At 30.1% G+C, this 21,630-nt stretch overlaps 5 protein-coding genes across 8 annotated transcripts in view; 3 read left to right on the plus strand and 2 right to left on the minus strand.

Moving 5' to 3' along the window:
* Window positions 1-773: 773 nt before the first annotated feature.
* LOC122521961 (NAD-dependent protein deacetylase sirtuin-7) lies at window positions 774-3,006 on the minus strand. Its single transcript, XM_043642724.1, has 4 exons — window positions 2,875-3,006; window positions 2,631-2,728; window positions 2,124-2,339; window positions 774-2,040 (listed from the first exon to the last, which is right to left on the minus strand). The coding sequence occupies exons 1-4, from the start codon at window positions 2,971-2,973 to the stop codon at window positions 873-875; spliced, it is 1,581 nt and encodes a 526-aa protein (XP_043498659.1). The 5' UTR covers window positions 2,974-3,006; the 3' UTR covers window positions 774-872.
* A 365-nt stretch (window positions 3,007-3,371) lies between these two features.
* Window positions 3,372-4,703, plus strand: LOC122521963 (methyltransferase-like protein 23). The gene is made up of 2 exons (XM_043642727.1): window positions 3,372-3,706; window positions 3,955-4,703. Exons 1-2 carry the CDS (start codon window positions 3,542-3,544, stop codon window positions 4,537-4,539), a joined length of 750 nt encoding a protein of 249 aa, XP_043498662.1. The 5' UTR covers window positions 3,372-3,541; the 3' UTR covers window positions 4,540-4,703.
* A 61-nt stretch (window positions 4,704-4,764) lies between these two features.
* LOC122521964 (acyl-CoA-binding domain-containing protein 6) lies at window positions 4,765-5,607 on the plus strand. The gene has a single exon (XM_043642728.1). It carries the CDS (start codon window positions 4,857-4,859, stop codon window positions 5,565-5,567), a length of 711 nt encoding a protein of 236 aa, XP_043498663.1. The 5' UTR covers window positions 4,765-4,856; the 3' UTR covers window positions 5,568-5,607.
* A 95-nt stretch (window positions 5,608-5,702) lies between these two features.
* LOC122521958 (rho GTPase-activating protein 44-like) lies at window positions 5,703-12,484 on the minus strand. Of its 3 annotated transcripts, XM_043642719.1 has the most exons (11): window positions 12,395-12,484; window positions 11,628-12,035; window positions 10,933-11,086; window positions 10,380-10,665; window positions 9,982-10,206; window positions 9,590-9,887; window positions 9,267-9,506; window positions 8,325-9,154; window positions 8,056-8,231; window positions 7,629-7,676; window positions 5,703-7,544 (listed from the first exon to the last, which is right to left on the minus strand). In XM_043642719.1, the coding sequence occupies exons 2-11, from the start codon at window positions 11,678-11,680 to the stop codon at window positions 7,251-7,253; spliced, it is 2,604 nt and encodes an 867-aa protein (XP_043498654.1). In that variant the 5' UTR covers window positions 11,681-12,035; window positions 12,395-12,484; the 3' UTR covers window positions 5,703-7,250. The 3 variants fall into 3 exon arrangements, with proteins under 3 accessions (XP_043498654.1, XP_043498653.1, XP_043498652.1); XM_043642718.1 differs by having other exon boundaries at window positions 5,703-7,676; window positions 8,056-8,171; XM_043642717.1 differs by having other exon boundaries at window positions 5,703-7,676.
* A 2,986-nt stretch (window positions 12,485-15,470) lies between these two features.
* Window positions 15,471-21,630, plus strand: part of LOC122521957 — a 42,610-nt gene continuing 36,450 nt past the window's right edge. The window contains exons 1-2 of one of the 2 annotated variants that reach the window (XM_043642714.1): window positions 15,471-15,813; window positions 15,924-16,052. The gene's annotated coding sequence lies outside the window, so the exon portion shown is untranslated. Of the gene's footprint in view, window positions 15,814-15,848; window positions 16,053-21,630 lie in introns of those variants that run through there. The other variant, XM_043642713.1, reaches the window with a different exon arrangement.

Below are 21,630 nucleotides of genomic sequence, written 5' to 3' on the forward strand. Positions count from 1 at the left end.
ATATCATGCTATCCATCCTCCAACGTAAAATCACTCGTATATTGAAATTAATCCAAAAAGATTAACCCTTTTTCTCTTTTATTTTTTTTTTTATTAAAAGAGTAAATTAATTTGTTATGCACTTGAAATTCCTTTGATTTTCGTTCAAAGATTCATTTTGATTGCTCTTGTTTGAATTGATTTTTAAATATTCTTTGTAGAGTAAGAGAAAAATAATGATAAAAAATGAACATCAAAATACATCAAAGACTAGTTCAAAATAATTCTTATCATTTCAACATATATATTATATATCACTAATATATATCACAATATATATTACTAATGATATATAACGTTAAAGTTATAACGAATTTATAGAAACATTAAACAAATTTCAGTTTCCTTATTTCGTAGTAAGAAATATAATTGTAAAATAAAAATAATAGTAATAATAATATATAAGTAGAAATAGCTGTCAAATGAGATTTATAAAACTAAAATTTGTTATTAAAAATTAGTAATTAATGCGACAAATCAAATGTGTAACTAATATCAATAAGAAAATAATTTCTGTTTCAATTTTTACAATCATCTATAGATGACTACGTTATCTTATTAATAAGAACATGTAAAGCAATTTCAAAGAAATTGCTTCTGTCTATTATTTTAAAACTGACTGATAATCTCGACGAATCTATTCATGCACTGAACATTCGAACGGAATCTCGCTACATTGAAAAATGTTCTGTGTAAGTATAATATTTGTTGTTACGATATGAAGACTTTAAATACTTAAGTACGCCATTGTAATATTCATTATCTGATTAGCGTACAATAATAATAATAATAAAAAGGGGAACCATTACGTGCCGTTCTGTTTCGAGTGGATGCTACCGCTTCTTTTTCATACCTTTACGATACCCTTTGCCAAACCATCCAGGATTTTTAGCAGATGCCAATGGTGCATCAGCAATAACTAACTGTTCCGTTTCCTGTATGTGTTCATTTTCCGTTTCTAATAACACGGGATCGTCTCCGTCGCGCTGATAGTAGAGACAAGTAAGGGAACCTTCATGTTCCATACAAAATGAACAAGCTGGTTTAGGTTTTGGTGTTTCTGTTGCATTAACATTGGGTATTTGTATGAATGGATAATAAAACAATGGAGTTAACTGAGGATACATATACATAGGTGGGAAAGGTAATCCCATAGATAAAAATGGCAATGCAGTAAAGAAAGGTGCTGAGTAGGCAGTCATAGAATCAGTTACGCTTATAGGAGAGATACAGTCTTCTGTTTCTTTAGTTTCTGGTACGGCATCCTCGAGGGGTTGCTCGGTACTTTGGCGCGGGGATTTTGTCACTGTCGCTATGGTTGGCTCCTCTAAGCACGGTTGAGTCGTAGTTGGTAATTCACTGTTCTGCAGTCTTATAGCGTGAAAAAATATCGGATCTTTTGCACGATTATATTCTGGAATATCCAATCCTAAATGGGTCATGACTTTTTTCATAACTTCGTCACACTTTCCATTGACTTTTAATACAGCGTTCTCGTCTTTCGGAGTCCATTGTAAATTGACGATATATAATGAAGGACGTTTGTGTACTGGCCTATCCATTTGCCATAGCCACGGATATTTTTTCAAAACTTTAAGACTAGAACCCAAACATAATATCACGTCAGCTTGCTTGGCAGCTCGAGTAGCACCGTTCCAATTGATCGGCCATGGTAAATTTCCTCTTTCTCCAAAATGTACTATTGAATCTTGCAAAGTGGAATTACACTTGTGGCATAATCTACCCGTACCATGCGAATATCTAGCTGTCTTTTCAGTAACGTCAAAAATCCTCCAATATTCTCTAGACGGTTTACAAGTTCTACAAACTTCAACATACATGTTTCCATGAACTTCAGATAAAAGAGTGCGTGGTATACCACTACGCAAATGAAGTCCGTCACAATTCTGTGATACAATGTGTTTTAATACTCGTGCTTTGTATAAAGCATACAAAGCCATATGTGTTACCGTTGGTTCAGCCTGACTCAAGTCATGGTTCCTATAAATGATCAATCAATATAAAATATAATTATTATTGTTACAAAATATATTATTCAATATATTATTAAAAAATAACTTTACCCAATATCCTTTCCCTGTTGCATCCTAGTCCATACGCCATTAGTTCCTCTGTAATCAGGAATAGATGCTGCCGTGCTGATACCAGCACCAGTATAAACAGCAAGAGAAGTGGCTCTGCTAATAGCGGCAGCCAACCTAATACATTTTTCTTCCAAAATCTCTGGTACATCTTCAATTTCTTCCAATCTTGCTTTAACCCTATCCCTTTTCTCTTGTCTACAAAATTAGTTAGAAAGTTGTCATTAAAAATGATGTAAGATTAAAAAATAAATATATCCATGTTACAAATTGTCATATATAATATTTTCATAATATACTTTTCCTTTCGTCACATTTATATTATATTTGAATATAAATTCTTAATATATAATATCAAAGAAATGCTAAAAATACATAGGAAATAAACAAATAATTTCGCCATAAGGTTCACTCTAATTAGAATGAAATATTGAATAATAGCATAATTAGATATATCAACGCAATCGAGATTTTACAAAATGGCCATACCTTAAATTAACCTCCTTCACTACGTCACTACAAGAGACGAGTATATCCACCTCCTCCGGTGTTCTGTCAATTTCAGGTTTTTGCAGTATCGCAGCCACCTAAAATTGACGCCTGTCATTCTTTGCAGTGATTTGTTTACAACACTTCAATTTGAAAGGAACAGCCGGGCGAATGAATAATATTCGAAAAAGAATTTCAAGAAATAATACGATATATGATACACGATAAAAGGTAGAAAATGTACCTTTTTGAATGTTGCTACTCGTTCATCCTTCGCTTTAAAAGACTTAATTACAGCGGAACGTCTTCTCGACGAGAACTTCTCGTTACTCGCCTCCTCCATCTTTAATCAAAAGGTGCGTAACAGTGCCGTATCAAAGTGTCCTGCTCTAGATCACCAAAATCATTAATTGATTTTAAATAAATTAATTACATTTCTATCGAAATTGTATTCATATTTTTATCGTAATAAAATAAATCAAAATATTAACGATAAAATTCGACTTAAACTATCAGTTATTTCTTAAAATAGACTATTTATGATAAAAATCTGATTAATTGTATTTTACAATTATTAATTATCAAATATTTATTATATTTATATCGATTAATAAAAAATATTTAATGAAATTTATTATAAATTATAAAAATATCGAACAAATATATAAGAAATAAGGGAATAAACGAAATGTAAAGAAGAAACATAGATATAGAGTAAAATTTAAATTTCCTGCTCGTGTGGTTTTAGTCATCGTTGCTTTACAATCTAAAACAACTCTCGACAAGAGAGAAACTATATTTATTGTATTAAGTTCATATTTGTGCATCGGATTAAAAATTGGATGTACAACGATCAGACGATAATTATGTTGAAAATAAAATCTAATTAATTCGAATTTAGTTTGTTAGTAATGCCAGGTTTAGAAGGAAGTATTTCGCTCGATACGAGTCCACCCACGCACGGCCTAATGTCCGATGGTGTCGCTTCTGAAAACGTAAAAAAATTTCTCTTCCGATCGCGAAAAATACACGATAGCATACAGAACGACGAAAGTTTAGAAATTTATATACCAGAGGTAAGAAATTCATTACCAATGTAAATTTCTATTAATGTTATCTTGGATAATATTGATAAATTTAGTTTTCGCTACCGGTATTACGTATTTTGTTTGGTTAGAATTAAACGACGATGACTTTATATAATTCTTTTTTATAAATAATCTAATTTAAGTAGTATCTCCAATAGTGAATAAAATATATCATTCTAACGTGTTTGTTAACTTGTTAAAATTTAATAATTACCTATCGTTGTGTTTAATTTCAGATACTTCAACCAAATTATAATTATTACACTTGGCCATCTGCGCCAGTTCTTGCTTGGTTTTTGTGGGAACATAGAGAAGAGCTCATAGGAAAAAGAGTTTTAGAATTAGGTTCGGGTACTGCTCTTCCCGGTATTTTAGCCAGCAAATGCGGAGCTGTTGTAACTTTGAGTGACTCTGCCAGTTTACCGAGAAGCTTACAACACATTAAAAGAAGCTGCGAGTTGAATGGAATTTTATCACAAGTTAGAATAGTTGGAATAACTTGGGGTTTATTTCTTTCTAATTTATTTACCATTGGTCCATTAGATTTAATTCTTGCATCTGACTGTTTCTACGAACCAACATTATTTGAAGATATAGTTGTAACTGTAGCTTTTCTCCTGGAAAAGAATCCAAATGCTAAATTTTTATGTACTTATCAAGAGCGTAGCGCAGATTGGTCTATAGAGCATTTATTAACTAAGTGGGGCCTTACATGTAATCAAATATCCCTTTCTACTCTTGGTTCGGATTCTGACATTGACATACACGATTTGATGCGAGATCATACTATTCACTTGCTGGATATACAAAAAGCAACTTGAGTTATTTTTTAATATCATGGGTAATACACGTAAAATATACAGAGTATTTGTTTATAAGTTACCATGGATCGTGAGTAAACATGAACTTAAATCGTACTTTAATAAATATGGGTATGTACATGATGCGAATGTAAGTTTTGACAAGAAATCAGGTTTTAGTAGGGGATTTGGCTTTGTTGATTTTATTGATAAATTAGTGTATGATAAAGTATTACAGCAATCTGATCATATTATAGACGATTATAATATAAAAGTAAAAGAACACAAAAAATGATTGAAAGAAATTAAACAAGTCAATAATTACATATCTATTGATCATGGCTGAAAATAATGATTTTGATGTAACAAATATAGAAAAAACATTTGACAGAGCTGCAAAATATGTACAAACCATAGCGTCGGAACTAGATTCTGAACAACTACTTAATTTATATAGTCTATACAAACAAGCTACTATTGGCCCATGCAATATTCCCAAACCAAATTGGTATCAAATGCAAGCGAAACAAAAATGGATAGCATGGAAAAGTCTTGGTGAAATGGATCAAGAAACTGCAATGAATAATTATGTATGTGCATTGGCCAAAATAAATCCTACCTGGGAAACAGATACAGCAACAGAATCCCGTGCATGGATCACTGTTAGTAGATTACCTAATACAGAAAAAGAATTACTTGATACGGATAAAACTTTTCTTGATTGGATAAAAGAAGGTAACCAAGAAAAAGTACAAGAAATTTTGCTTAAAAATTCTACATTAACAAATATATTGGATAAAGATGGTTTGTTACCAATACACTGGGCAGCAGATCGTGGACATGTTGTAATTATCGAATACTTGATACAACATGGTGCCAATATTAATTCTCGAGATATTGATGGGCAAACACCTTTACATTATGCAGCATCTTGCGGACATGTAGATGTGGTTGAATATTTAATTTCTATGGGGGCTGAATCTGTAGAAGATAATGATGGTATGAAACCAAAAGATGTTGCTGATGAAAAAGTGCTAGCTATTCTTTAATTAAATGATTATGTGTATAATTAAATTATACTGTAGTAATGATTATATTCTTTAACTATTCCAATAAATTTAACGTGTTAATAATATTTTGATAACCTTTACATTGTTTAGCAATTTATTATTATTATACTTTGATTATTTTGATAAGGAAACATTTTATTTATATACAAATAAATCCTTTAATAGTCCATTACATTCACAGCCTAAGCACTCCTTAGGTAAATGCATGATTTGTCATTTGCGTTATTTTCATAACAATATTATAATAAAATTAAATTAAATTAAAAAAAAAAAAAAGGAAAACTGATTACATATAATTTTTAAAATTTAAAAATATACTTTTACAGAATATAAGGATTCAAATACGTCTCTGAGGGAATACAAGATCAGCTGTCATTCGCATCTTAAAATGCATTGAATACCATTTAATTGTAAAAGCAATATTTTCATTCGTGATAGAAAAAATATTACATATACTCTCAAGGTTATTTGAAATAGATAATTACTAATTGCACGATATTACATTGGAATAATACTAGAAGAAAAAAAACATTATATAAGAATTGAATTTTTTACAATAATTTTAACGTAATCTTTCTAGTAATTTAAATAATATAAAAACATGTTATAATTTATAACAAATAATACTCGTCTCATTGTCAAATGTACATTATCACATCTGCTAAATAATTATAAACTGTATATGATATAATGCAATATAACGTAACATAGATATTTTTTCTTTTTAATTAAAAGAGCATATATATATTTAAACATACGTACTACTTCCAATTGCACTTAATTGTTCTATAAAAAATTTCTCAAAATAAAGCTAATGGTGTGATATTATTTAACATATTTTTGAAAGAATATATATTGTATATATATACGTGTTTTGTGCAGAGATATTAAATTTGGCTATAAAACAACAAGAGTAATATTTGCTCCTTTATAATACTCTTGAAAAAAGAAATCTAACATTTTCACCCATTATTTGAAAAATAGAATATTATACAATGTCAACCATCCATTGTTTTGTAATCATTCAATGATAACGATCAAAAAATGCAAATAAGTTAAGGTACAAGATATTATTTTATATATGCATAATTCAAGTATAACTAACATGTACTTTTAATGTACACGCGTATACTTAAAACAGGGTCATTTAACTATACATATCACTCAAAGGCTCAATTCCAATAGAAATATTCACATGTTAGTCAAAGTTCCTTTTTATATGGACGTATCATTTACAATGTCATATATTAAAAATGATAATCTTATCAAATAGCTATTACTTGAATATTTTATCTAAATGCACATTGCATTTTGTGCGCTTCGAGGGACGCGCGTTTAAAAGGAAATCGAATTTTAAATTATTTTTTTTCTTTTATATTTATGCTAATTTTCAGCTTATATATTTGATCTCTTAACAAAACGTATAAAATTTGATAAGCCATAAAAAAATATTTGTTAAGATATGCAAATCAGGTATAATATTTTTTAAAAAGTAATGCGTTACATAAATATTTCATTTAAAGTTCATAGAAATTGTTTTTCTAATCGCACAATATTATAGCATTACGCTAAGACACCTCTCATCATTACATGCAAAATAATCGATGATGCATTAATTGCTTTATCGATAATTACAAGGACCATCGTTTTAGAGAGAACTTTTTAAAGATTAGTACTCTCTTGTTCGGATTTAGGCCGAGTTGAAGGAGGTGGAGGTGGTGGTGGTTGTGGCCTAGGAGGCCTTTGATGAAATCTTGGGGATGCTGGAACAGGTTGTTGTGGTGACTTAAGCACAACTACAGTTTCTGTTTGTGTTTGAACGTCAATAATGTTGCCTTCAGATTTAGTCCTTGCATGCGCCTTAGCCTGGTCTGGAACATCTGGTCTTGCAGGTTTCTCTGGTCGTTCACCGTACAAAGACATAGACGAAGGTCGACTACCCACACTAGGACTTCTCTGCAAGTTCGAAGCTGTGTTGCCATTGCTCTCTCCTGGATTGCACAACACATTGCCATTTCCACGCACTTGTATTATACTGACCTGTTGCTTATCCACAGAGTACACGTGTGCCCTTTCCAAAGTAAGGGGCTGCAGATTTATTAAAATTACATTTTAATATTATTAAACATATTTATCTCATTTAAATGCAAGATAAAATGTAACATGTTGTTAAAATAATATTTATAACTATTCTATACTTAGATTCATTACTAATTGTTAAAAACTGAAAACAATATTATTTATACGGCTTACACATTCCTATTTCACAATATCCAGGTTGCAATACTTGCTTTGAATTCGTATAGTAAATACATTATTACAGAAATACATTATAGGGCTAAATTTGTCCACCAAATTAACTACTCTATTCCTTTCTTATTAAACATAAATACATTTGGTGAATCAAATTCGTTCTCCATTAATAAATATACATAAATAATATATTATGTTATATACGAATACTTACTCCTGATTCGGTGTCTAAATTTTCATTACTCTGACGCGGTTGTTGTCTTATGAGACTTGACGGACGAACCAAACCAGCAGGTCGTTCAGGAATTGCTGGTTTACTAGCTCTGTCTCCTACATTTAAATTTGTTACATTGCTGCTATCAGATTTTTTACGTAATTCAACTGTATCATCTATAAGAATTTTAACAATTAAATGACATTATTTCGTTACAAAAAAGAAAAAATATAAAAAAATGTGTATTAATTTTTAATAAATAATTAGACCTGCATTATGCGTTATGTTTGTAATATTTCTAGGGGCAGCAACTGGTCTTCTCCTTTCTAACGTAGACGGAGCAGGTTTTTCTGTTGGTAATGGCTTAGGTCTTGGCGAAGAAACATCCAAATTGTCAACGTCTACAGATGACTTGGTCTGAACGTTTTCTACACTATTTATTGTTTTATCAAGAGAAACAGGAACATTTCTTTTTTCAGACTTTTGTAACTCTGCATTTAATGTATCTAGTTTATATTTTTCTGTATCAACACTACTCTTAGCCAATTCAAACTGCGAAATATTCATTTCGGAAACATTTTCACTGTTATCCGAAGCTTGAATATCTACCTGAGCTTGTATTCCTTCAAATCCTATATGTTTTATTTCGATTTCTGGATTTTTTTCAACTTTTTCTACATTAGTTTCATGTCTCGTCAGTAATTCTGTATTAACTTCATGCTTTTGTGCCTTATACGTTGCCCGATTAAGCGTAGCTGACATTAAAGGTCTGGGTGGCTTATCAGGAGCTGGAGGTGGTTTATCATCACACTTTTTATCACTTTTATCAGGTGTTGTACCACTCGGTGGTGTTGGCGCTGGCTTATTTTTTCTACGAGCGGCAGGCTTTGGACTACCTTGGGGTGGACTTTCACCGTGGTCGCTCAGACTACTGTTAGAAACACAGCGACGCATACCAATCACTTGAGGTTCCAAACCATTGACTATTCCAATTTCTAAGTCACGATCAAAATCTATTTCACCTGGGAAGAACCAATCTGCATATGTAATCAACTGATCCACAATAAGACTAGAAATACTTGTAGTACTCATATTCATTCTGAAATAATATGATATATATTTAATATATATAATATAATATAATGTAATAAATTAATTATAAATTAAAAAATATTCTATAGAAAAAATAAAAAAAATAAAAGGTAGCTTACACTATTGTATTTATATCTTCTTGTGGACTCCAAATTAAGTTAGGACCAATAACGATCGCTATGTTTTGTGGTGACATTTTATTAATGTCTTGGTTTTTGCTCAATACTGCTAAAAATTTAATTAGGAACCGCAAGTTTTCTAAGTTTGCAGGTGGAAGCTTGTGCAATACTTCCCAAAGCGCACGTAATCTAGATTCATTTTGTGTTATTTTTGCAGCAGCCATCCATTCAGAGTACAACCTTTAAAAAGAAGTAATAAAATAAAAATGATAATAAAAATGCGTAATAAATAGAACGGTCTATATTAGGAAAATCACACTTACTTAAATGTTAATAGAGGTTCAGGAAGTTCACGTAAATAAGACTTTAATGCACCAGCGATAACATGAGGATCTTTGTATTCTAAAGCTGTGGATAAAGTTAAACAGCATGCATCTAAACTCAACTTAATTCTGCGAGATTTGGATGCAGCACCAGCTACTCTAAATAAACCCTCTTCTTCCATACCTAAACGCAATAATGCGGATACGCATAATTGTATAGGTAATGCTATTTTCCTGTTTGTTACTCTAAGATGTTCTTCAAGAGGATAACCATAAACAGGCTTCATTTCGTTATTATCTATAAAATGTATACACATTTTAATATAATCAAGGAATCAAAAAATCAGAATCAAATATATCAGTAGTACCAAATTTATAAACTATATACTAACTGATATAAGTTTCTAATCCAGGAATAAGATCTTCAAGACAGTGTAAAACACTTGCGTGATATGCTCTCTGTAATTTGACATATTGTATGATGGTCTGCGCTAGTTCTGTTTCTCTTGACATCAATTGAAACATTTCTGCAGCAAGTTGATCCCTACATTGTTCAACTTTAGATTCAGCCTCTTCTAAATCTTCTCTTAAACTATCTGCTTTTGTTGCACCAGTTCCTACATTCATAAATATGTAATATTAAGTAAACATTCTTTTTTTATGTACTATTATTTTTGGATTATGAAAAAACTTAATTTTTCTTTTTAAGCTTTGATGTGACTAACTGTTTAAACGACTTACTATTTTATCGAAATAGTCATATAAATTACTAAAAAGATTTATTCGTTACCAGCATTATGCTTGCTAGCTTGTTGATAGCGTGTTTTTGCACTGTCCATGTCCAAAATTAATCGTGCCAAATTTCTCTTATGTTTTAATATATTTGGAATGTCAGTATCTAAGATATGTTGTAATGGTGCTGCAACATATTGTTCAACCTTTGCTTCATGTTCAACAGTCTCATTAGCTAATGACATTTGTGTCTTTCCACATTCTAAAAGAGTAAAACCCATAAGACCATCTTCTGTAGCATTTTCTAACATTGTTTGTCCAAGTATGTATTCGGGGCATTTTCTCTATAATAAATATACATATTATTGTATACGATCTTACTACAAATACTTTAAATACTATTATAAATAAGAAATAAATCCTACATGCTTACTTTAACAAATAAACGAATAAATATAGATAAACCGATCAAAATAGAATTATACTTGACAATATTAAATATATATAAGCGCTTAACTATTATGAATATATTAAAATAACGCATATAATCTAGTGCATAATAAAATGTATTTAGAATAATTTTGTTTTTAAATAAGTTTATTAAAATTTACCAAACGTTTTTCCTTAAATGCAGATTCCTGTGCAATTGCTTGATTAGGCGGATTACCAAGTCTTTTACTTAAACCCGTAAGAGCTGCTCTAATTTGCTCTACGTGTTTGTCTGCAGCTTGTAAATCATCTGTCAGAACTTCTGTTTTGCCCGCTCTATATAAAAGAAGACAAATTAATCGAACAAATAAATGTGAAAGTTGATAACGCACAAGATCGATACATATGATTTGAAGTGAAAATGTTAGTCGATCTAAAGAGAAGAAGCTTTAACAAGAATAACTCTACTTTTGGGATATCCTGACTCATAGTTTATTTTAGTGCATGCTCTTCGATCTTCCTTCTTTTGCCTGTCAATAACCTTTGAACGTGCAATATCAATAATGCAATAGAAAACATATATTATCGATATTTGTTATAAAGTTAGTAAAAAAAAAACAAAAAGTTTAGTTTCTAATGATTGAACAAATATCGTATTATGTACTATCTTCACTTTAGACATTTTTTGCTAAGAAAAAAGGAAAGTAGATAAAATTTGATAAGTTACCAAAGAAAAAAAAAACTAGATTGACTTTTTCGATTTCAAGGTAAATCAATCCAAAGATAGAAAAAGATAGAGAAAGTGTGAGACCTGCTCTTTTTTAAGTTAAAAATATAAAATAATTAAAAAAAGAAGAGAAAAGAGATAGACGATTACCTGGAAAAAGTTTGATCGGCGAGCTGTTTAACCCTGAAAAATTGTTTCTTCATGGTCGTTGATTTTTTGGTTAAAACAATCGTTGGTGAAATCGTGTCGAAAAATAACTTCCGTTTAAAAACTAATCTAACTGTCTAAATAAAGTGTTCACTTTGTAATAACCAAGGACAGTGTTATCAAATTTAGCTTGGTTTCACGTACGTTCATCTCTTGTCTGATTATTTTCCGGTAGGCTATAGGATAATGTTTGAAGAGAAGGAAAAAGGAAGGAACGATCCTTCGTATCGTAGCAAGGGCGACCGTCCGTCATAATGTTTCGACTATGATCTCACACCCCGTGCTAAAGGCGCACAACACAATTTTCATCGGTCTATTCTTATGCACCATCAAAGCGATAACCTCGACGCGCTACGAATAAACGAAGGAACGAACGTATGAACGAATTATAATTTAGACAATCCTATCACAATGAAATTACACTTGACGATGAACACTTTCTTATATTTAAATGTAAATTCTGTTAAAAATATATACGAATACAAATTTTCGGTTCTTTTTTACGCTATAAACGATCGAGTTTGTTACGAGTTAAACGAACAACGACTACCAGAGTTACACTTTGACGATATAAACAATTTCTTATATTTAAATATGAAAAATATATATAAGTATATATTTATATATATTTTTATACGCAATTCGCGCTCTTATACTATAAATGACTAATTATAATTTTGCTTAGAGCACGACGAATAACGAGTACGAACCGCATTGTTACTCTTTCTCACTCTAACTAACTTATCTTGTCGACGACGACAAACGACTATCGACGATGACAACGACAACAGTGACGGCGAAGACGACGGAGACGACGAACGCAAGTAATCGACTGAACATTGCCGCACCCTGTGTACCTCTTCACGATTGCCACCAATTGCCATTAATGTGTCTTGAATGCATGCCGCTTATTTCTTTTTAAATAACTTCAGACTCTTCAAAGAATCGAGATTACAAAATGGCGGAAAATTTGATTTTTCAATACTTTCTTTTAGAACAATAATATATTATTTTCGTATTATTTCCGTTAAATATTTTACTATTATTTATGTATATATATATATATACGTGGTATTTAATCAATTGTTTATAATTAATTATGCATAGTAATTTATTTGTAAGAGATTCTTAAAAATTAATTGTAAGTTTAGGAGTAAGCATGGAAACGGTATGAGGGTTTTATATGGGCCACGAGGCTGTAAATAAGTAAATCTATATATAAAAATGAACTTTTTTAAGAATTTGAATATTTCATTGTTCGTACCTAGAGATAAACGTTATGAGAATAAAGAAAATATTATAAGAAAAAGAAAAATAATACAAGAGATGTTATTATATACGAAGAAGAGAATAAGTGATAATAAATAAAACGTTTCCGGCAATTTAGCTAAATCAAAGCCGTCTACCTATAAAGAGTTAATAGGGAGTAGGACAGAATAATAATATACATAAGAATTCACCAAAGCGAAAAATTTTCCGTTGCAAAATGTCATTGAAAACTTTTTCACAATAGCTAATCTAATAATTTATTATTCTAATTAACATACCAAGCGTAATGTAAATGACGCAATCATTATCAAAAGGGCTAACATTATGTAAGATATATGCATTGCGATGTATTAGTAACCATTTTATGATAGTTATCGACATGTCGAGTTTAATCATATAGAAAGTAGTTAGCATGTACCGACCGAGTTGAAAAAAAGAAGATGATGAATTTTAATTCTGCATGTGCAACGCTAGATGACGCAGTGATACACCAATGTGATTGTTTATGTATTGAAATTTTATATACTAGTTATGTCTAACTAGGCGGGCTCGTGAAACAAATTAATTATTTTAAATAAAAATATAAATAAACATCTATGCCAAACACAAAATTAATAATTAAAATGAAAAGAAACATATATAGAAAATTTTTAATAGCTTCTGCAATGATGTTATGGTTTTCTTTAAAGTTGTGTATGCAATAATTTTTGGCTTATGGATCGAACAATATACGAAATATCATTTAAATAGATAGAATACATAAAAATATTTTATATATATTAAAAAAGAATAGTTTTTCTCTTCGTATAGGAGGGTTGAAAAGTTCTGAGTCTAGCATGTTAACGGCTGAAAAATTCAAAGCCTATCATGTAAAAAATATGTTAATAGATATGTAATGGTTATACAAATGTATATACTTTTAAACAATCTTAAATATAAGTAGAGTGCATTAGAGCATTAAAATAATCGTTAAATAATCGATAGGAATGTCTATTGTCGTTTAAAAGCTCGGAATATATGATCTATGTACCGTCCCCTTCGAAATCCATCGTTGAAATGAGACGTTGTCCTCTATAAAATTACTTTTATTAAATGTTGTTTATATGACTTTCCGAACGTTGCGCATGTGTATAAAGGGAATAATACAACCAATTAATAAAATTTAAGATTAAAACGTTATGATTTTCGTATTTTTATCTATTTTATGTAATTATTTTAATGCTCCTGCGCAGTGATGACTTCGAGGGTAAAATTCTGCTGTAACATAAAGAGAGTGCATTAGTGCATTAAAATAATTGTTAATTAATCGATGCAAGTGTCTATTATCGTCTAAAAACTCGGAGTATACGATCTACGTGCCATCCTCTTCGAAATTAGTCGTTAGACTGAGACATTGTCCTCTAGAAAATTACTTTTATTGAAAGTTGTTTATATGACTTTCCGAACGTTGCGCATGTGTATAAAGGGAATCATACACCTAATACATAAAATTTAAGATTGTAACTTTCTGATTTTAGCATTTTTTAAAAATATGACTTCGGGTTATAAAATTTTCATATAAAAGAATATCACATAAAAATAATTTAATATTCAAAGTATATTAATAAGTATGTAATGTTTAAATCAGTGAATATATGTTTAAACAAGCTAAAATATAAGTAGAGTGTATTAGAATATTAAAATAATTATTAATTAATCGATAAAAGTGTCTATTGTTGTCTAAAAGCTCGGAGTATATGTTCTGTTAACCGTCTTCCTCGAAATTCACCTTGAGACTGGCACTTTCTCTTTTATGAAAATTCTTTTATTAAAAGTTGTTTATATGACTTTCCGAAGGCTATACACGTATGTATAATGAAAATAATATTCGGAGAGTTAAATAAACAACGTTTAATAAAAGAACTTTCACAGAGGACAACGTGTCAGTCTAACGATGGATTCCGAAGAGGATAGTACGTCGATCTTATTCTTCTTGTTTTCAGACTGCAATTAATATTTTTTTCGATTAATTAACAATCATTTAAGATGTATCTTATACTCTTATCTATTTTTAAACTAAAATATATTCTTTTTAACGTTCCTGGTTAGCGATGACTTCGAGAGTAAAATTTTCGTTTAATAGAATATCAGATCGAAATTATTTAATATTGAACCAATGTATATGCGTTTAAATATTTTTCGAATATCTCGAGAACAAATAGTCAGAATGTTCATGCAGATCATTTTTTTCTTGTTTTTTTTTATACTCTACTCTTTTTTTCAATCATTAGATTCCCCCCCTTTAATAGTGCAACTTTTTCCTTTGAAGTTATTTAATGCGATTGTAAAAAAAGGAGATATTTAGGTGATACAGTTATAGGCGTCTCACCTTGTATATACATATATACATGTGTATATACATGTATATAGTCAATCAAGCGTGGGCACAGAACTATGTAGAATCGCCCACGCAAATTTTGCAGCAGCTTGCTGTATATAGGTTTACTCCAGGGCGAATAGTTCAGCAGTGTACCTGAGACCGCGATGAACGCACATTTGAATCAGCATTGCAGAAATTCGCGTATCGTTTTAAATTCCCTTGTTGGCTTCTTTCTTTCTTTTTTTTTCTTTTCTTTTTTTTTTTATATTTTACAATCATTCCTTTGTCCATTATTTTCAATGTTCCCGGGTGTACGAAAAGCTAAAAAAAAAGAAGATAATCAGCAATTCGCGAGTGCCGTAGTATTTTGTCCAAGGTTTTTTGATTTGTAAAATGTTTCCTTCGCAAATTTAATTGAAATTCAAACTAATACGAGAATAGGACGTTTGAATCGGATTGAACTTCGCGCCATTATTGACGACCAATGATTATCGTTTGATTGTTAGTTTCGATATCGATAATTAGGTTAATCAATTTTATTGTTTCGTGTGTGTAAATAATTTCGAAAAGAAATTTGAATTTGAATTAAGTTTTTTTTTTTTTTTTGAAAGAGAAAAGAATGTTCGATGAATTATTGATTGGCGAATGATGAGTTAATATAACGAAGGGTTGAAAATTTAACGAAGAAAGAATCATTGAAGAGAATTCAAGATTTCGAAATGTAACTGCATCTTTGAAAGGTTAGAATTTATTATCATGTTGCTTTGTAAGTAATCTATATATTCTTCAATTTTAATAATTATATACAATAATTAATAGATGAAAAAGTAAGAAACACATAAATAATTTCCTTCTTTTTCTTATAACTCTCTTTCTATAATTATTAAAATTATTGTTATTATTATCATGATAAATATCTTTTTAACAATGCCATTGTATTCTAACAGATTCGTATCGTTTATTATTAGATAATTAGGTTCTCGTAAATGAGTGCACACGTTTAGTGAATATTAGCATACGATGGTTCCCGATACGATTATTAGTTACGAGAGCTTATTCAAATATGTAAATGATCCAGTAACTTTTGTATATGCATGATACAACGACTGACAATACTAATAACACACATACATACATATATGAATACATATATAAATAATCTTACATAATTATATACTATACTGAATTGTGTATACTATAGAGTACACATTTACTTACTGGCATTATTGAAGAATAGAGACTGAATATACTGTGTATGTGTATATATCTATACGAGGATGTGAAAGGGAGGATAAAGTATCGAAAATTTATAAAAAGGTATAGAAAGATAGGAAAAAAGCTTATCGATAAAGCGCTATGTAGTACGTTTATCCGAAAATCTGATGGGACAAAAGCAGGTAAAGTACTGATATTTTATATGGAATATGTTATGAATAACTATTCGTCAAATAATATATTAGCAATTTCTTTTTTTTAATACCTACATTTTATATAACATCAAAATTTAGCTTATTTATGTATAAAAATGTTGTATATTAACAATAGGATATGTTAAAAATTGAGTGGCTGAAAAGGAAAGGAATACAAATAAGATTTTTTTAAATATTTGAGATAAGTATATAAATACAAACTAAAAGAATTTTATTTTGTATTATGTATTATGTATGCTATTTTTTTTCAGTGTACTTCTATCGATATATTCTAATACTGTCTAATATTGAAGCATTAACCAATATATATGTAGATGTGTTTCTAGGTCTGATGCTTCTGTCTAATGTATGTACTTATATACGTATCCCAACCGGAAATACAATGTACATGTATAGTCAGTGGCTTGTCAGTGCGAGATGTAAGCTGATTATATGGAATAAACATATATGTGTGTGTGTTGCAATAGATTTCCATGCACGTGTATACATGCATTTAGATTCGTAGATGTTAATGCAAAATTGAAAACATTTAATGCATCTTATTGTAAGAATAGATTATTGCAATTTTTCATTTCAAGGAAATATTATTATAATCTTATTTTTAGCTTAAATTAAAATAATATTAAAAAGAAAATCAATATTCTAGAACAATTTCTCGAATTATGGAATCATTTAATGTCTTACGAACGAAGATTTGAATATCGATAATAAAATGAGAAAGAAAAACTTGATAAATAATTTCCTGTCAAACGTTTCAGTAGTTCAGTAACGGTTTGGTGATGCAAGTCGGGATGCAAATATATGATTCGCATGTAGCAGATCGAAATAGCGCATGGTTGAAATTCAAGCGCATGAAATACACTAGGTCTGTTGTTCACGATGAAATACACGATTCAACCTGGAAATAACACTGGCGTAGGGATGACGAGTATCGTATGGAAACTAGGCTACCTACCTACCTACCTAACTAACTAGTTACCCATATGTGACTTTGTCCTGTTCTCTCTCTCTCTCTCACTCTCCTACGGTACCAAATTGGAAATGTTTATAGCATGCGAACATCGAGTTCAATCATAACCAGACATATTGGATATTCTATTTAATTGGAGTTTTCATTTCGATAACTTTTTTTTAGCATTATACAAAGTTTTGTAAAATATGATTTTTCGTTTGACAAAAAGAAGACCAAAAATTGTGATAATTTAAAATAATCCACATATGCATACGCGTTTACTACACGCCTGGATATACTATATTAATGTGTAACTTTCCACTTGGCTAAGTTAAGAGAAAAGTTTCATCCGATAAACAGACGATATTTCCCGTATACTCTATCCACGATATTCGTAGAAACACGAAACGAGTTTTGGAGTGCGAAATGCCCGACAACAAGAGCTCCGTAAACATCGACACCACTTGCATATCCTGCATTTGTCGTCGAATCACCAAGTCCCTACCCACCCTGTGGCTGCTGATACGAAAATCCTGTACGAAACTTTTCATATTTTTCCTACTGTGATTTGATTGAATTTATTGCGAAAGGGTAGATCGATAGGGTACGTAGAAGTTTCGTGTCTGTTTTTGAAACTTGTCAGAACAATTCGTATTTTCTTTTTTGACGTACAATTTCTATACAAAAAATTTTCTTTTTTTTTTTCAACACGTTAATTGAAATGCAAATTAGGGACATTAGAATTTGATTGATAGATTTTTGGATATGTTGTCTTCGATTTTTAAGATCATCAACACCCCCCCCTCCCCCGACTTTCCTCGAATAAATCGATGATAGAAAATAGGGCAACGAATCCGTAAAATTTTATAGCTTTTTCGAAAGATTTATTTCTTCTTTTTGAACAGTCCTTTCAATTGTTCCTTGATATTTTTTTAGTTGCGTTCCTAAGTGGCATTTAAGAGAACGTTCAAAGAAAGAGAAGAAACTGTGAATTCCATGAACGCTTATCTGATTGGAATACGAAAGAAAGTTCAATTTGATACTTTGATGAGTTTCTACATTTTTTGTTTTCATTTTGAACAAAGCTGAAGATTTTTTTTTATCGGTGTTACACGCTTCGTTTCATTTTCTACAAGAGCAAATATCTGCTTCGACGTCGAATGGGCGTCTAAAAAAATTTACGCGAATTACGTTCAATAAGATTTATAGGGGACATTTAAAAGTCATCTGATTTGAAATACTTTGGTCTTTTAGTTGAAAAAATAATTAATAAACCTATAACGAAAAAAATTAATTCATCAAAAGCAAACACACAATTGGGTTCCATTACTTCTTTTAGACACCCTTTAGAATCTTCATTTGAATTTCTTTCTAATACTTCAATTATTGGAGTTTTTATTATTGGATGTCTTTGATGAAAATTTATGAACATAATTAATTGTGGAATTTAGTAAAATTTTGTTATGTTGTATCTTCATTCGCTGACAGGGATGAAATATACGATATAGGATTGCATAGCATTTTTCAGGACAGAGAACTCCATCGGCATTATTTCCCCTACCTTTTTTTCTTTTTTACTGTCGCTTCATCCTTTCGTTTATTATGGAGATGTTTTAAATTCTTGGCACGTTCTTCTCAACAAGCACTCGTGCGTCTTGCAAGGTAGACTCAGACAGACCGTATCGACTGCGTACAAATGGTTCCTGTGTTCCCTTTTGCTCTATTCCTTAATTCCCTTACAAACATAGACACACACAGACACACATAGGACGCGTATCGTTTCAAAAGTATGTAAAATTTATTTGCCTTTGTTATTCGATCAAATTTTATCTTTAAACAAAATTACCTTATCGGAATTTTATTTCTTTCATTTTTATATTTACGGTGGAACACATACACACGCATACACAGAAATGTTCTAAATGATTTATGTAAAATCAATTAGCGTCTTTTTTGATCATTTAAAATTTTAATTGGATTTTTTAGTTTTATTAATGAAGCTTGTGAAGAATTTTAAAAAATTTTGCAATTTTTTTAAATTTAAAATAAATTAATTTTAAAAAATTCTTGAATAAAGATGAAAGATCTTTTATAGAGGATTTAGAAACTTTTGATTTATTCTGCATGTTTATACGTATACGTCATTTGTGCAGTTTGCCATTAAATTGAAATTGGCAGAAACACAAAAGGGAGAAGTAGGTAAAGGATCGTATAAGTCAGACATTGGAAAGTGGTCCTCGTGTTAACGTGGACTCCGTAGAGAGGTAAGGAGATCTTCTCAAGTACTTACCTCTGTTGAGAAGTAGAGAAATCATTGAATTCTACAATAGGAGCATAGTCTAAGAGTTTGCCTAATTTTCGAGGTATTTAGATGATGTTTGAAAACTGAATTTTATCGACAATAAAATTTCTTTTTAAATTTTTCGCCTTTTTTTTTTCATCTTCAATCAGATTTTCTAATTTCAACACATTGATTAAAATTTTGTTAATGTGGCAATTATATATGTTTTTGTTGTCGAAATTATTATTAATTCGTAAGTAGATAAAATAATTTTATAAAATTGTTTCAAAGGATCATGTGTGTTCGTGTATTTTTCAACAAAAAATTAGATTTACTTTTATTTTTTTTTTTTATTAAGAATTCTCGAAGAAAAGTTAGTTGACTTTCTCCAGAAATAAATCATCGCGGTAATAAAAACATCGATACGTCTTTTCTCTGAACAACAAAGAACTTTATTAAGTAAAGCCACGTGTGTTTGATCGGTTCGGGTAAAAGTATCGTAACCTTTTTTTGTTTGATAATCGGTAGAAAACTTGTGTGTGTTTGGATCAACGTGTAATACCGTGAAAAATCGATCAAGAAAAACTGAAGGGGGAAATAAGAAAGAAAAAAGAAGAAGGAAGAAAATAAAAGATCGACTGCTCATATAAAATGTAATTTCCATTTGAATTAATTGATTACTTGATTCGAGAGACGAGTCACATGTTAGAAAACTTCAAACGTCACTCATTATCAAGTAAAATAGGATGTGCGTATGAAATTGCAAAAAGAATTTAAGTAATTTTAAAAATTACATTTTTTACGCCAATTTATTAGTTCGGATAGTAAAAATATTCTCAAGCATGTATTTTTAATATACGTAAAAGACAATTAACCTAAAGTATCAGGAAAAAGAGTAATTAATATTTTAAAATCAGCTTAAAACTTTTAATCGATATTGTAGCACGAAAATACCCATATGGTTTACTTTAGAGAGAAAAAAAATAAATTTAAAGTAAAGTTCAGGGGGTTATTAATGGTAGATATATTTCGAGGATGAAGCACGTTTATTAATTGCGCTTAAGGTTAAAGGGTGAGCGAGAGAGAGAGAGAGAGAGAGAATATATGAACGATTAAATATATATTAGGTTATTTTTACAGTCTAGATCAATGTCATTAAATTTTTTCGATTCACAAAACACTTACGAGTGTAAAAATAGTTGTGGGAATCCTTTTATCTTTTTTTATGAGGATTTAAAATTAAATATTCAAACAGGACAAATGATATTAATACAATGAAATGATATATTTAAACAATAATTCGTTGAAATCTGATCTAAATTATCGGAGAGTTGAAATTATTTTTTTTTTTATATTTTATATTGACACACATTGATTCGAAAAAATGTATCTCATTAAAAGCGATATAAAACAAAAACAATAGAACAAAAAAGAAATGTAATTCTAATATTAAATGTCATTCACATTTCATATAAATAAACGTACGGGAGATATCTATTAATCGATAATAATTTAATTATCGAACGAGAAAAAAGTAGTAGTAGATATAGATAACACGTTCGAGAGGAAAATTGGAATTTTAATCAAGCTAGGCGGAAATAGTCGTTCGATATTTCCCTCGATTACACGAGAAACCGATGTGGCACGAGTCGACG

The sequence above is a fragment of the Polistes fuscatus genome, unplaced genomic scaffold (genome assembly GCF_010416935.1).
Source record: "Polistes fuscatus isolate 324 unplaced genomic scaffold, CU_Pfus_HIC Scaffold5, whole genome shotgun sequence".
Lineage (NCBI taxonomy): Eukaryota > Metazoa > Arthropoda > Insecta > Hymenoptera > Vespidae > Polistes > Polistes fuscatus.

Bases quoted from the DNA above. Each gene is read 5' to 3' on its own strand.
- LOC122521961 (XM_043642724.1), bottom strand. From the start codon at position 2,973: ATGGAGGAGGCGAGTAACGAGAAGTTCTCGTCGAGAAGACGTTCCGCT. The intron at 2,340-2,630 runs GTATGGCCATTT...CTAATTTTGTAG, and splicing joins GTGAAGGAGGTTAATTTAAG to ACAAGAGAAAAGGGATAGGG. The intron at 2,041-2,123 runs GTAAAGTTATTT...GATCATTTATAG, and splicing joins CAACAGGGAAAGGATATTGG to GAACCATGACTTGAGTCAGG.
- LOC122521963 (XM_043642727.1), top strand. From the start codon at position 3,542: ATGCCAGGTTTAGAAGGAAGTATTTCGCTCGATACGAGTCCACCCACG. The intron at 3,707-3,954 runs GTAAGAAATTCA...GTTTAATTTCAG, and splicing joins TAGAAATTTATATACCAGAG to ATACTTCAACCAAATTATAA.
- LOC122521964 (XM_043642728.1), top strand. From the start codon at position 4,857: ATGGCTGAAAATAATGATTTTGATGTAACAAATATAGAAAAAACATTT.
- LOC122521958 (XM_043642717.1), bottom strand. From the start codon at position 11,680: ATGAAGAAACAATTTTTCAGGGTTAAACAGCTCGCCGATCAAACTTTT. The intron at 11,087-11,627 runs GTAATCGTCTAT...TCTTTTATATAG, and splicing joins GCCGATCAAACTTTTTCCAG to AGCGGGCAAAACAGAAGTTC. The intron at 7,677-8,055 runs GTAAGTATTCGT...ATAAATCTGCAG, and splicing joins ATTTAGACACCGAATCAGGA to CCCCTTACTTTGGAAAGGGC.